Source organism: Rhinichthys klamathensis, unplaced genomic scaffold (genome assembly GCF_029890125.1).
Source record: "Rhinichthys klamathensis goyatoka isolate OS25496 unplaced genomic scaffold, OSU_Roscu_1.1 h1tg000571l_1, whole genome shotgun sequence".
NCBI lineage: Eukaryota > Metazoa > Chordata > Actinopteri > Cypriniformes > Leuciscidae > Rhinichthys > Rhinichthys klamathensis.
In genome coordinates this window covers 765,159-780,068 of record NW_026607037.1, presented here as the reverse complement: position 1 = coordinate 780,068, position 14,910 = coordinate 765,159, and the positions used below count along the sequence as shown (strand labels likewise).

Genomic DNA, 14,910 nt, shown 5'->3' with positions numbered 1-14,910 from the left:
GATAATATATTTATTATAGTATTTGAGTGTCTACTATTATGACATGACATAAAGCAAATAGTAAATTAAAATCAAAATGTGTGAGTATTGTGAGGGTTGAAAGGCACTCTGGTGATATTGACCCATAGAGGAGTGCCAAAATGACAAACGGGACACCCTACGCTCTTTTGGACTTAACAGACAAGCGTCATTTGGGGAAGGGGGTTGCAATGATTTCCTGCAAGAGACTGATGCCATCTAGTGTAAACATAATATCCACAATATATACTCAACCACTCGCATAGTTATGGAAACTTGTTTCCGCCACGGAATAAAAAAAAATGAAAAAGGTAATTGGTGATAAAGGTATTTTTTTTAATCTCACAATTTAGAGAAAAAATGTCAACAAGCTTCCGTAAACTTTCATTATACCTGGCCACCAATAGGCTGTTATTGACTGGAGTAAAAAGTGTGCCAACTATTTCACCAAAATGTGTTAATTAAGAACATGCGATTGCCATAAGTTTATAAAATTAGTAAGTAGCAAATGGAAGTATGTGTCAAAATGCATTTTGCAACTTAGTAGCAACTCCAATTAGAAGCATTATAGAAGTATTCAGGTGAGCTACAGGGTGTGTAGCTACAAAAACACTGGCTAGAATTGAAAACAAGGTGTGTCAGAGGTAAATAAACGTAGGGTCCCATTGAATGTGGCAGCACTTGTTTTACGTGTCATTAGACACTCAGTGTCTACTCTCAGTAAAAGAAACAGACAAGAACATGAGGATGACATTGGGTCAAGCTGTGTGTGTTTCAGTGGCCATACTTCTCAACATAGCAGGTAAGATCTAAAATCATGAATAACAGGCCAGATCTTAAAATAACCTTGTTTAATTGTAAAATTGTTTAAATTATGTAGAACACATTTATTATTTTCTTTGTAACACCTTAAATTAATATCCTACCAAACAAATGTTCTCTTTGTTAAAAACTAGTAGAGGAATAACATGACAATATTACAAGTAAATAGAATTATATATGAACAGTTAGAATTATTTTTCGTAGCATGAATTTATTTTAATGTCTAAATTTATTCAATATCATAAACACACTTTATTATTTCTGATGACATACATTTTAAAAAGAAATTGCCTGTAATTGTTAAGTGTTGACTGCCAAACTAAAATGCAACAAACTGTCTCAATTGTTACGTTTAATAGAATGAAAGCAGGTGTTTGTGAGTCTATAATCACAAAATAATAACAGTTTTCATGGTAAAGATAGTTTTTATGTTGTAAAAACTCTACTACTCAAGCTAAATATGTCACTCACTGAAAAAAATTTGTTGTTGGTTAACTTAAGTTACACGGTTGCCCTAAAATATTGAGTTCAGTGTTTTCTTTTGTAAAATTTCTTTACCAAACAAGAATGACACTCTCTACTGCTTATAATTCACTCCAGTTTATGTTACATCGTCCATGTTTACAGTACAAAATTATTCATAAGCGTTCCCCTTTAGAATGGATGGTAATGAAACTTATATAGTAATGAAATAGTAAATAATATGGTATTACTGTAGAAATGTTGCAAATTTCTGTCTTAATTTTTGAGTTGTGTTAGGTTTTGAACTTAAGTTGAACAGTTTTGAAAGGGGTATGGAAATGTGCAAATTGGATTGTAATGCTTTGGTGGTGTTTGTGTCAAAGTGAGACTGCTGTTATGAGTTTTGAAAAGGAGACCCTATATTGAGAAATAGCGATTGTAAAAACAAACAAACTTTTAAAACAAAGAAAGAGATTGGTTTAATCAACAGAAACTCCAAATATTGTTATCTGAAGAACATTAATTATCTAACTTTATTTGACAAAAGAAAAAATTTGATAAATCATGAAAATGATTTTCTGTCGTCAAATGAAAACGAAAAGTTTATTCTCTAAAATAAACTTAACATCGCTCTTCTTAGCTATCTCCCCAACTTAAGAACAAATCATTCTTTTGCGGATCACTTGAAAAAAATCACTTTATTCAGTTCACAAAATTGTTCCGAGTAACCTGTAAAAGACTCTGTCTGTCATACAGTTTGGACAATGTTGAAATTCTTTGACAATGTTGAAAGAAAAGGAAACTACTCAAACAACCAGTTTTTCAGTTTGGTCAGCATACATTTGCATAATCTCTGTGCAAACCAGTTCTGACTGAAATACATGCACTGTCAAGAAAAGTAACACACAGATAACTTTTCATTCCTAAGTCTCAAACCTGTTTAGGAACTCTACATATTTGTTATATCTTTGTTTTGTCTTATTATAGGCTCACTTTGCCAGTTAGACGGTAAGATTCTACACTCTTAATGACCAAAAAAACCTGCATGTTTAATTAATTGGATCATGATTTGTTGATCTCAGGGGATTTAACTCCAACAATCTTCTTTTCTCTCTTTAGTGTGTGGTCAAGCCCCCCGCAACACCAAGATTGTTGGAGGAGAAAATGCCGTTGTGGGGTCTTGGCCCTGGCAGGCAAGTCTTCATCGAATTTCAACTGCAAGCCATTTTTGTGGCGGGAGTCTAATCAATAAAGACTGGGTTTTGTCTGCAGCTCACTGTTTCCAGAGGTATGTATTATATTACACTTCATAAGTAGATAGATAGAGGAATTAAAACTGTTTTATGTTTTCTATTACCAGCATCACCGAATCTAATGTAAAAATCTATCTGGGACGCCAGCTCCAATCGGGCTCAAACCCTTATGAGGTCTCCAAGACAGTGACTCGGATCATCACTCATCCCAGCTATAGCACATCTACCCAAAACAATGACTTAGCACTGCTCCAGCTCTCCTCTTCTGTGACATTCTCTGATTATATCAGGCCAGTTTGTCTGGCGGCTGCTGGTAGCGTATTTGCTGCAGGTACAGGGAGTTGGATCACTGGATGGGGCAAACTCAATTCTGGAGGTGAGTTCAACACGTCAACGATTCAAAACTTTGAATAATGTGTCACAAGAAAATTTCCACTGGTTTATGTTATAGACACCTCTATTCCAAACACACTGCAAGAGGTGCAGATACCAATTGTGAGCAACAGTGTTTGTAATACAGCCTACCGAGGCAGCATAACAAGCAACATGCTATGTGCTGGAGTAAATGAGGGTGGCAAAGATTCATGTCAGGTATATCAGTTTCATGTCAGATATCACTCACTGTCTGTATATACTGTCAAGAGATATTAACATTAAGTGTTTATCAATGCAGGGAGACTCTGGAGGTCCAATGGTCAGTAAGAACGACTCCCAGTGGATTCAGTCTGGAGTTGTGAGTTTTGGTCAAGGATGTGCACAACCCAAGTATCCTGGCGTGTACACCAGAGTGTCTCAATACCAGTCTTGGATCAGCTCTCAGATAAGCAGCGACCAACCTGGATTTGTCTCATTCACTTCCCTTGAATCCAGCTCGGGCTCACACAGTCGCCTCTTATTTTCCCTTTCTCTCACATCGTCCATCATTCCTCTTATTTTCTCCTTCTATCTGTTTTCTTAAAGACAGAGGCATAATTCTCAGGTTTTTCTGATTACAAGATTTGGTTACGCTTAAAAGTATAAACTATTTAAACAGTACAGTATAAAGGTTTGGGGTTAGTAAAATGTATTTCAATTCATCGATGTATTTCAATCCTATCTTGTTTTCCACAAAAAAGCAGCACAACTGTTTCACACTGATAATAATCAGAAATGTTTCTTGAGCAGCAAATAATCATATTAGAATGATTTCTGAAGGATCATGTGACACTGAAGACTGGAGTAATGATGCTGAAAATTCAGCTTTGCATCACAGGAATAAATGACATTTGACAATTTATTAAAACAGTTATTTTAAATGGTAATAATATATCACAATATAACACTTTTGACTGGACTTTTTATCAAATAAATGCAGCCTTGATCAGAGACTTCTTTAAAAACATGAAGAAACAAAATCTTACTGACCCCATGCTTTTGAACGGCTGTGTATAAGCCACACTTTACTTATATTGTGAGCGACCAGATAATCTTAATTAACAAAGCAATACAAATGCGTAAATGCCACTTCTGTATTTAAATAAAGTTTTGAAGATCTAACTAATAGTCTTTTGTGTCTGTTCTTAATTTTGAAAGCTCAAAACAACCAAACTGTGTTTTGAAATGAACAGGGAAAGGTAGTACACACACACACACACACACACACACACCAAGATAAATGTATATCCAGATTTTTAATAAAATTTACTTTTAATACTTTTCAAATACCTTTTATGTACACTGATTAAATTGCTTTGCCCTGTTATGTAATTCCATCAGAAATAAATTAGTTATACAAAACTGTATAGCTAATGAAAAATCCAGTCAAACAGATAAATAATCACAACCATAAACATGTCAGTATTTATTTTTGTGAAGATTTGATTTTCACAAGAATTACCACTTTGTGTTCTGGTCACCAAGGAGACATGTGAGTAAAAAGCATGCTTGAGATAAAACATGAGACATGATGTATGATGTAAACCAAACAAATCATAACCCACAGGGCCACAGTTCCCTTTCAAAAGCTCTTAATACTGCGCGAAGAGCGCTATGGGGGAAACGGTTCGGTACGATATGGTTGTGAACAAGTATGGCAAACACGCCAAAGATTTTGGCTTAAATGACCTCTGATGATGACGTAATCGGAATGCGCTATGAATAGATGTGTGACAGGTGCGCTCATCAGTTTTCTTTATCTTCAGAACCGCATTGTGTTCGTGTGTGCAATCAAAAATTTCTCAGTTATCTCCTAGTCAGGAGTCAGTTTTGTCAGGCAGGAATTTTTTCACTCTCTTCTTCTTTCTCTCTCACAAAAGAAAAGAGTTGAAAAAAAGTCGTGTCGAGAGAGTCTAAGAAATCCGTGCCGCCCTGCTCACGGTCCATTTCGGATGACGATTCGCATCTATTTTGTCTCGAATGTCTGGGGAAAGACATGCTCTATCAGCCTTCGAGGACTCGGAGTGTAAGCACTGCGAGACGTTTGCCATCAAAGTGCTCCCCTCCAGGCTCACATATATCAGACAAAAGCGAGCTGGATTTTGAGTGTGCTGCCTCTGAGCGCTCCACTTCTCACGACAGATTGTACGATGAGTGTAGCAATGTTCAGGGAAGAAGGAGGCGGGAACCGGCGGACAATCAAATTAAAACTTTATTTAAATGAAATAAACACAATACCTGCCAGCAGTCCCTCACGGAACTGCTGGCTACCCAAAATAAAATATAACTACATGCCAGCAGCCCCTCACGGAGGACTGCTGGCTACCAAAATAAAATAAAATAAAACACAAACAAAAGCAGGCCTGTTCCTCTCTCGATCATCCACTCCGTTGCTCCTCCTTTATGCTTCCGCTCCTCCGTGAGAGATGCGAGACCGGTGTGCTTCCCAGGTGCTGCTCATTAGCAATCGCACCACCGGCCTCGCGACGTTCTCTCACGTCCCTCGGCCGTCCTGCTCACCACATACCCCCATCACCCCTCACAGGCCGGGGGGTACACCCGGGCTGTGCCTACTCCCTCCCCCCGGCGGCGATCCCTGGGGGATATGGACCGACGAGCCGAGGGAAACGGAGACGGAAGCACGAGGAGCGACGGACACGAGAGAGGGGAGAGAGGAAAGAAAAAAAAAATTGGTCCGGCTCCCACAACGCGCTGCCATCTTGTCCCTCACCAGCTGGGCGATCTCCTCCGCGGTGCCCGGCGGCGACGCTGGATGGCCCTCGTTGGACGCCTCGACGCTGCCCCGCCCCTGGTGGACGGCGACGGCTCCTCGGGTGCCTTGGGCAGACGGCAGGAGTCCCCCGCTCCCTGCTCCTCCCCTTCACTGGCGGATGGCAGCAGGCTCCGGCCCACGGCAAGCGGCGGTGACTCCTCCTCTCCCTCCCGGAAGGCAGCCGCCCCTCCATTCCCAGGCGGTCGGCGGCGAGCTCGGGCGTCCCACCGGCAACTCACCCCAGCGCCCCGCCTCGAGGGTCCATGGCCGCGAGTCCCCCGCTCCCTGCTCCTCCCCTCGGCAGCAATCTCCGGCCCACGGCGAGCGGCGGCGACTCGCGCACCATGCTTGATGGCACCGTGGATTCACCACAACGGCGAGGACCCTCGGACAGCGCGTTCCTCCCTCTTCCCCGGTTTCGGCACCAGTGTAGCAATGTTCAGGGAAGAAGGAGGCGGGAACCGGCGGACAATCAAATTAAAACTTTATTTAAATGAAATAAACACAATACCTGCCAGCAGTCCCTCACGGAACTGCTGGATACCCAAAATAAAATATAACTACCTGCCAGCAGCCCCTCGCGGACGACTGCTGGCTACCAAAATAAAATAAAATAAACCACAAACAAAAGCAGGCCTGTTCCTCTCTCGATCATCCACTCCGTCGCTCCTCCTTTATGCTTCCGCTCCTCCGTGAGAGATGCGAGACCGGTGTGCTTCCCAGGTGCTGCTCATTAGCAATCGCACCACCGGCCTCGCGGCGTTCTCTCACGTCCCTCGGCCGTCCTGCTCACCACAATGAGCTTTATAATTAAAGTTTAAGGGGGGGGGGGGGGGGGGGGGGGGGGATCTCCTCAACCACCACCAATGTGCAGCATCCACCTGGATGATGCGACGGCAGCCATATTGCGCCAGAACGCCCACCACACACCAGCTTACTGGTGCAGAGATAGTGATGAAGCCAATCAGTATATGGGAATGATTAGGAGGCCATGATGGTAGAGGTCTTCACGGGTCCACTTGGATCCGAAAACCCGAGGTCCGACCCGAAACCCGAGCGGGTTCGGGTCCAAAACTCCGACGAGTGTCTCGGACATGGGTCGGGTTCGGTCGGGTTCGGTATTAGTGGCCTCGGGTCTCAGGTAATTTAAAATAAATATGCCTTTTCCAAATGGACCCGAGAAGACCCGAATTCTTTTAAACTATGTTGGGCATTTAACAAAATTGCTATTTAATTGCAATTTAAAACAACTCTATGACACCGTTCTCTCACTTTTTCTAAATGGGCTATAAGCATAAGCATGCGGTTGCCTCCGCATTTATTTACTCAGTTGCTCGCTCCACATAAACCAACCCCTCCCTTTGCCAAGAAGAACTAGTGCGCCATCATGTGGATGGATGTTTGACTAAATGCAAGTATTTGAATTGTCGTTAAGCCAGGCCTGTCAATCAATTTTAAAAATATGCGACACTGTCAGAAAAGCATGAAGGGGATAACAGACATTGCGAAAAAGGTGAGGGAAAACGAATGGTGGTTCTAATCATCGTATGGTCCGGTAAATAACATTATGCCAAATGTTATAGGACGTAATGGGTTATGATGTGTGATTGACATTTTAGCACTTCAGCGCGCTTACACTTGTTAAGTGCATTTTTGAGAAACGCAGGGCTGCAGGCTGTGCACAATGTAAATGCCGTTTACGTTCGGGAATCGGGTCCAGTAGAGTTCTAAAGGAAATGGCGTCAGGTCGGGTCGGACTCGGTTCTAATTTTATAGGGTCTGTCTCGGGAAGGGGTTTTTCTTTAAAAAAATATATTTATGTACGTCGGGTTCGGGTAAGTAGTGATTCGGGTCGGGTACAGTTTTTAGGACCCGAGAAGACCTCTACATGATGGACAAAGGCCAAGGGACAAATTTGGCCAGGATGCCGGGGTTATACCCCTACTCTTTTTCGAAGGACATTCTGGGATTTTAAATGACTACAGAGAGTCAGGACCTCGGTTTAACGTCTCATGACAGTGAGATGGTGCTCGGTGCTCTTAGACAGTATAGTGTCCCCGTCACTATACTGGGGCGTTCGGACCCACACAGACCACAGGGTGAGCACTCCCTGCTGGCCTCACTAACACCTCTTCCAGCAGCAACCTGGTTTTCTCAGGAGGTCTCCCATCCAGGTACTAACCAGGCTCAGCCCTGCTTAGCTTTAGTGGGCAACCAGTCTTGGGCTACAGGGTGATATGGCTGCTGATACATCAAAGAAGTCAGATGGAAAATGATATGCGTATTTGGCGTGCTGTCCAAGGAGAGGGCTCCGAGCTCGGTATTTGGCCCGAACCCAGAGTACTGGCCTTGTATTCCTTGCAGTGGTAGAGCAAACCAAGAGTGAGGAGTCGTGGAGGGATGCTGAGAATGGAATGTAGGTGAGTCTAAAGTGTAAATATATAGGCTTCCTCTCATGCTGATGGGATAGACATGGTAACTGCTGATGACAAATTGAATTGGATTGATCATTTGAACGTGCTCCTCCAGAACTTTCTTAAAGAAACTTAATTAAGACTGGCCACAGGAACAAGAGACCCCCAGACAATCCAAGTTTGACGACAGATTTCTGTCAGGTGGCCAAGGGGAAACCCCAGAAAGACGGTCCCTCCCCTTTTTTCAAGATCTCCATGACGGATTATTGAATAAACCTTATTTCTCTCTTGTCTTTGTGCCTGCGACGTCAGTATATTCGACTATCGTTGGTGCGAAGGCACAGGGGTACACAATGATGCCCCAGGTTGAAGAGACGCACGCGGGCTATCTCTCCCCTGGCAGTGCATCTAGTTAAAAAAAGCCTGCACTTCCCCCCTGACCATGCAGAATAAGATTGTCTCTGATGGGGAAGGCTTTTCAGGCAGCAGGTCAGGCTGGTCTTTGAAAGGTGGTGCACTATACACCATGCAGACCCGGTCCACTGCCCGACTGTTTCAGTGCTGGAGTTTCTGCAGGAAAAGCTGTTAGCAGGCACTTGTCCTGCTACTCTCAGAGTTTTTGTGGCCACCATCTCGGCATGCCATGCTCTGATTTATGGGGATACACTTTCAGTGGGGAAACACCCTTTGATCGCCCGCTTAATTCGTGAAGCTAGGCGACTGAGGCCTCCTGTCAGAGTGAAAGTTCCCTCTTGGGACTTAACTGTGGTCCTTGAGGGGCTAGTCCACAATTTGAACCACGAGAGTCAGCGCCGGTCAAGCTTCGGATTCTCAAGATAATTTTCCTTATGGCTATCTCGTCACTAAAGGGAATTGGAAATTTGCTAGCTCTGTCGATTTCGCCATCCTGCTTAGACTTTGCCCTAGGCTATTAAGGCTACTTTGCACCCTCACCCTGACTACCATGCATCCAGTCATTCTTGAAGCCTTCTGTCCTCTGCCATTCTCTACACCGGAGCAGGAGAGACTCCACTTACTGTGTCCAGTTCGTGCTCTTCAGATCTTCATCCACCCCACTAGCCAGTGGCGTAAGTCAGAGCAGATGTTCATTTGTCATGCGGGGCGTAACCGGTAATGAGGGATACCATCATATTTCACCCCAAGAAAAATAAAATAGAAATGCAGCTTTTGCGTAAGTTCTGCCGGGAAGACTCAATCATTATGTCACTGTTTACCTCCACTTATCCAATCGTGCTCTAAATACTCGTAGTATAAAAGGTTGAAACTTACACATGTTTAAGTTGGCAGATGCTGACGCTTCCATTCTCCTCCACCCTCCCCAACACCACCACCAGGATGGTCCCGTCCCATAAGGGGGGGGGGGGTTGGCTGTGCCACTGCCTTCATCTTCAGGCAGGACATGCAGATTCCGTACCCTCGGAATGCGAACTATGGACGAGGCCTACGCCAAATAACTTTATATCATATTAATCTTGCTGAGCTGTTAATAAATGTTTACTGGTAACGCCATTATTCTCTCGAGTCTTTCTGGTAGAACTTATATTTTGTAAAAAGAAATTAAGCCTATGTTTTTCCATAATGAGTGAATGAAAAAAAAAAACAATGTATTATTTAAATTATAAAGTAATTACTCTCTCTTGAGGGATGAGAGTTGAGCATCTGCACCTCGTGGTTTGGGTCCTGTGGCTGCTGAGTTGGCAGGGTGGGATCAATTGCATGAATTGTATCAATCAATCAATCAAACTTTATTTATAAAGCAGTTTACAACGACCGAAGTAGACCAAAGTGCTATACACAAGAATAAAAAAATATACAAAACAACACAACTCATGCAGCATAAAATACAAAGTAAAAAAAAAAAAAAAAAAAAAAAAAAAAATAACTGCAAAACCATAAAAGCAAAATGTCCACTCCTGGTGTTAAACGGCAAAGAAAATAGAAACGTTTTTAAAAGAGATTTAAAATGAGTGATTGAAGTGGCCTGTTTTACCGGCTGAGGCAGGTCATTCCACAATTTTGGAGCTGCCACTGCAAAAGCACGGTCCCTCTGAGTTTACGTTTTGTTTTAGGCACATGTAGGAGCTGTTTATCAGCTGACCTAAAAGAACGAGTAGGTGTGTGGAGATGTAATAACTCAGAGATATAAGACGGGGCAAGACCATTTAATGATTTAAAAACAAATAAAAGAATTTTAAAATTAATCCTGTACTGTACAGGCAGCCAGTGAAGCGACGCTAAGACGGGTGTAATGTGTTCGTATTTACGTACTCCTGTTAAGAGACGTGCTGCTGCGTTTTGCACCATTTGAAGACGAGCTAAAGAAGAACCACTAACCCCCACAAATAGTGTGTTACAGTAATCCAGCCGGCTAGTGATAAAGGCATGGATTACTGTCTCAAATTGTCGTCGTTTTAACTACTGCTCTGATCTGGCTGTCGAAGTTAAGATCAGCATCGATTTTAACCCCTAGGTTAGTGATAACTGGTTTATTATATTGGGCCAAAGCACCCAACTCAACGTAACGAGTCCCATTATTACCGCCAAAAATTATCACTTCCGTTTTATTAGCATTAAAACTTAAAAAATGTATAGCCATCCAGGCTTTAACATCATCGAGACACTCTATTAGCGAACTGACAGTGTCATTCTTTTTAATCGGCATGTACATCTGATTATCATCAGCGTAACAGTGAAAAGATATGCCATGTTTCCTAATTACTGAGCCCAGTGGTAGCAAATACAGTGAAAAGAGAAGGGGACCCAAAATTGAGCCCTGGGGGACCCCACAAGAGAGAGATGCAGAAGAGGACTCAGAATCTCCACAGCTGACGCAGAGAGTCCGACCTTCCAGGTATGACCTAAACCATTCAAGCGCTGTGCCTTTTATGCCCACCCAATGCTCCAAGCGAGAAATCAAAATTTCATGGTCCACAGTATCAAATGCAGCCGTCAGGTCAAGAAGCACAAGAACAACATAATTACCAGAATCTGTTTCTAAATAAATATCATTAAAACCTTTTAAAAGTGCAGATTCTGTACTGTGTAAAGATTTGAAGCCAGACTGGAATACCTCAAGGATATTGTTGTCTTTCAAAAAAGTCATTATTTGATTGCAGACTGTCTTTTCAAGGATTTTAGAAATAAAAGGTAGTTTTGAAATAGGCCTAAAATTTGCAAGATCTATCGGATCAAGACCAGGTTTTTTGAGTAGAGGTTGCACTACAGCGTGTTTAAAAATTTTAGGGACCACACCAGAGGACAGACTGCTATTAGCAACTGCAAGAACAGCCGGTCCTATAGTAGAAAAAAAACAACAATTTCCAACAATCTCCTGTAGCATACACAACGTCACAGGCTCAAACTTATCAAATACAGAAGAGCAGCTAACAGAGACTGAGGGGTCACAGACAGAATGTGAAATTAGACCTCTAATGGAAGTGACTTTATCATTAAAAAAGCGTAAAAAAATTTCACAGACAGTCGGGGAGGCATCAACACAGACAGTTTGTGGAATATTAATAACTGAATCAATAGTTTTAAACAAAACGCGAGGCTTATTACTGTTCAAGAGAATGATCTCAGAGATATACATTCTTTTAGCTTCTTTCACAATTGTCTGATAGTGATGCCAACAGTCCCTTAGCATTTGAAATGACACTTGCAGTTTATCTTTTTTCCATTTTTGTAGGCAGAGCATAGGGAGGAGCCTGACAGGAGTTTCCCTTTTGGGCTTCTTTATTGTTTTCATGTCGGTTCATGAAGCTGCTGGAGTCCAGACCGAACTTCCCGACCAAAGAATGTTGTGGGCGGGGTTCGGGCTGGCATCCAGGCTACAATTTACCACTTTATTTACGAAAATAGTGACCTGCAATCCAGTAGGGAGAGCACTACGACGCATGTGTGGTGGAAAAATGTAACTACTATATATATTAAACTAACCATGTTAGACTAACATCTAACCTAATTTAACATCTAACATTTGAACAGAATGTACTGTACGAAACCAATGGAAAACTTGTGACTTTGAGTGTGTGCGTGTGTGTGTATAAATAACAAATATGGGAAATTAAACTAGACAGGTGTCTAAACTCGAAACTAAAAACAGAGTTTGGTTACCTAGTAACCAAAGGGCTTGTCAATGAAGAACCAATCAAATTAAGTAATGTTTCATGTCATTTTGCCATACCTCTTTATTCTATACAACTGTTGTATTTATGTTTTACTGGTGGGATTCTCAATGGGATTTGTCTGAGATCCATCGGCCTTGCTTATTGCTACTTTTTGGGAGATTCTCTGAGAACTGCTCGAGATCCACCGGCTGTAATAAAGAGCATTTAAAGGACAATTACTCAAGCTGTCTGTTATCACTGCTGCGCAGCAGGCCAATTTAGGGAAGCAAAGAAGTTAGGATAAGAGACTCAGCAGTTGTCGAAGGTAGACGCATAGAGCTAGAGTATAAAAAAGTATTGAGTGTCGATTAGTAGACGCAACAGATTTATGTATTAAGTGTCGATTTGTAGACGCTCTGTGTCGATTAGTAGAAGTTGAATGTATTAGTTGCATAGGCTCCCAATGGAGGAACAGAAATAGAGTTTGTCAAAAATATAGTCTTTTGTGTTCCGAAGATAAACGATGGTCTTACAGGTTTGGAACAACAAGAGGGTGCATAATAAATGACAGAATTTTTTTTTTTTTGCTGAACTATATCTTTAAGGAATCCTGGAAACACCTTAAATCAACCACAGCATGCATTCGGTCCATTTTCTGGAATAACTGAAATTCAGATAGGAAAATTACTCTCACTCATGTCGTTCCAAACCCGTAAGACTTTCGTTCATCTTTGGAACACAAATGAAGATCTTAATAATTAAATCTGAGAGCAACTACCACTTTGACGCTTTAAAAAGTTCATAAAGTGATCGTAAAACTAATCCATATGAATTAAGTGGTTTTGTCTAAATTTTGTGAAGACATGAAGACATGATCGCTTCCTTTATGATGAACAGGTTGAATGTAGGCTTATTCACATATAAATATTCATCAATTCACACATCATATATACGGTAAACAGAAGCTCAAGCATGTTCGCTTGACATGCGAAAACAAATGAGGTTCATTCTCGTGTGTTGCCAGGCACGTTTGAGAAAGAGATTTGTTCTTACGTGTCAAGCATGTTCGCTTGAGTTTATGTTCGCTGATCAATGTTTAAATATGAAGAAAAGACTAAATTAAATCTGTTCATATAAAGCGATCATGTCTCTTCAGAAAATTTGAAACTGCTCGATTAAAATGTCTTACTATTGACCTTACAGACCTTACCACTTGCTTACAGATTGACCACAGGATCAGCTCCCTCCTCCACTCACTACTACAAGTCTACATCCCTACCAGAAGCCTACGATCAGTCAATGAGCGACGGCTCAGGGTACCATCACAGAGAGCCTCAAAATCACTCTCCAGAACATTCTCATTCACGGTACCATGCTGGTGGCAGCATTCAAAAGACAACTGAAAACTCATCTCTTCCGTGAGCACTTAACAAAAAAAAACAAATTATTTCCTTTTCCTTTAAATCCTTGCTTATCTGGCTTATGCTACTCCGAGCAACGTCTGAACTTTGTATTTTGAGTACTTCTTGCGTTGTTTTTGCCTCTTCACGATGATCGCTTGGTTTAGTCCTCAGTTGTAAGTCGCTTTGGATAAAAGCGTCTGCTGACTAAATGTAAATGTACTATCTCTTTATGAACTTTTTGAAGCATCAAAGTTTTAGTTGCATAAAATGTCAATGGAGGGACAGAAAGCTCTCCGATTTCATTATTCAGTTGTGTTCCAAAGTTAAACTAAAGTCTTGCGGGTTTGAAACTACATGAGGGTGAGTAATTAATGACAGAATTTCCATTTTTGGGTGAACTAACCCTTTATTTACTTAATTTAAATTCTGAAAGTATCAAAAATATTGTCCATGTGACTTGTTCATCTAATTTATTTATTGAACATCTTGCCTTTCACCATACAGTAGCACTAGCTCTACTTTGCACATTCAAGAGTGCATGATAAATCCTGTTCACAATGGCCATTCCTAAATGATGCTATTTTTGTGTAAACACAATTTCTCAAATGTGGGAACAAGCTTATTTCATAAAAGTGCAATGTAAAGTGCACTGTAAAATAGGGCTGCAGCTAACATTTTACTTTTCTGGGTATTTTATATGAAGCTTTAAGTGAATCATTTAAAATTGCTTTTCTTTTTCTTTTTGTGGAAAATGTAAAAATGCAGAGTTTTTTTTTTTTGGTGAAACTGTTGTTATTTCAACAGTTGTTGTTGTTTGCTGTTTGGGTGAACTGACCCTTTAACATGTTCATTATATTTACACTCAGAGTTAAGACGCTTACGATTGCATTTTTATTAAATACCCGCGATGAACGTATAGCAAAATTAGATGTGGATTTAAAAAAAGGATTCTGAGCTGATCACATCCCCGCCCGCCCTGTCAATCATTGCATAAAGTGCCTTAACTTTGAGTGTAAATGCAACTAGGAAAAATCACTTAAATTATTATGTTGCTTCAATATTTGCTTGAACATGTTAAACATCTAATTTCTGTAATAGCCTACATTTTAATTGTAATTCTTAAACTTAAAATGTTCAAATGGATGTTTTAAATGTTATGTTAACCCCCTAATATCTGAATATACACGAACTTGGGGGCTGAAAAGAAAGCTGAGTAGGCCT

At 41.2% G+C, this 14,910-nt stretch overlaps 1 protein-coding gene across 1 annotated transcript; it reads left to right on the top strand.

Annotated features, from left to right (window-relative positions):
- The first annotated feature begins 677 nt into the window (after positions 1–677).
- LOC130075221 (trypsin-like) lies at positions 678–3,586 on the top strand. The gene is made up of 6 exons (XM_056239790.1): positions 678–820; positions 2,290–2,310; positions 2,422–2,590; positions 2,663–2,931; positions 3,007–3,146; positions 3,229–3,586. Exons 1-6 carry the CDS (start codon positions 688–690, stop codon positions 3,511–3,513), a joined length of 1,017 nt encoding a protein of 338 aa, XP_056095765.1. The 5' UTR covers positions 678–687; the 3' UTR covers positions 3,514–3,586.
- Positions 3,587–14,910: the final 11,324 nt, after the last annotated feature.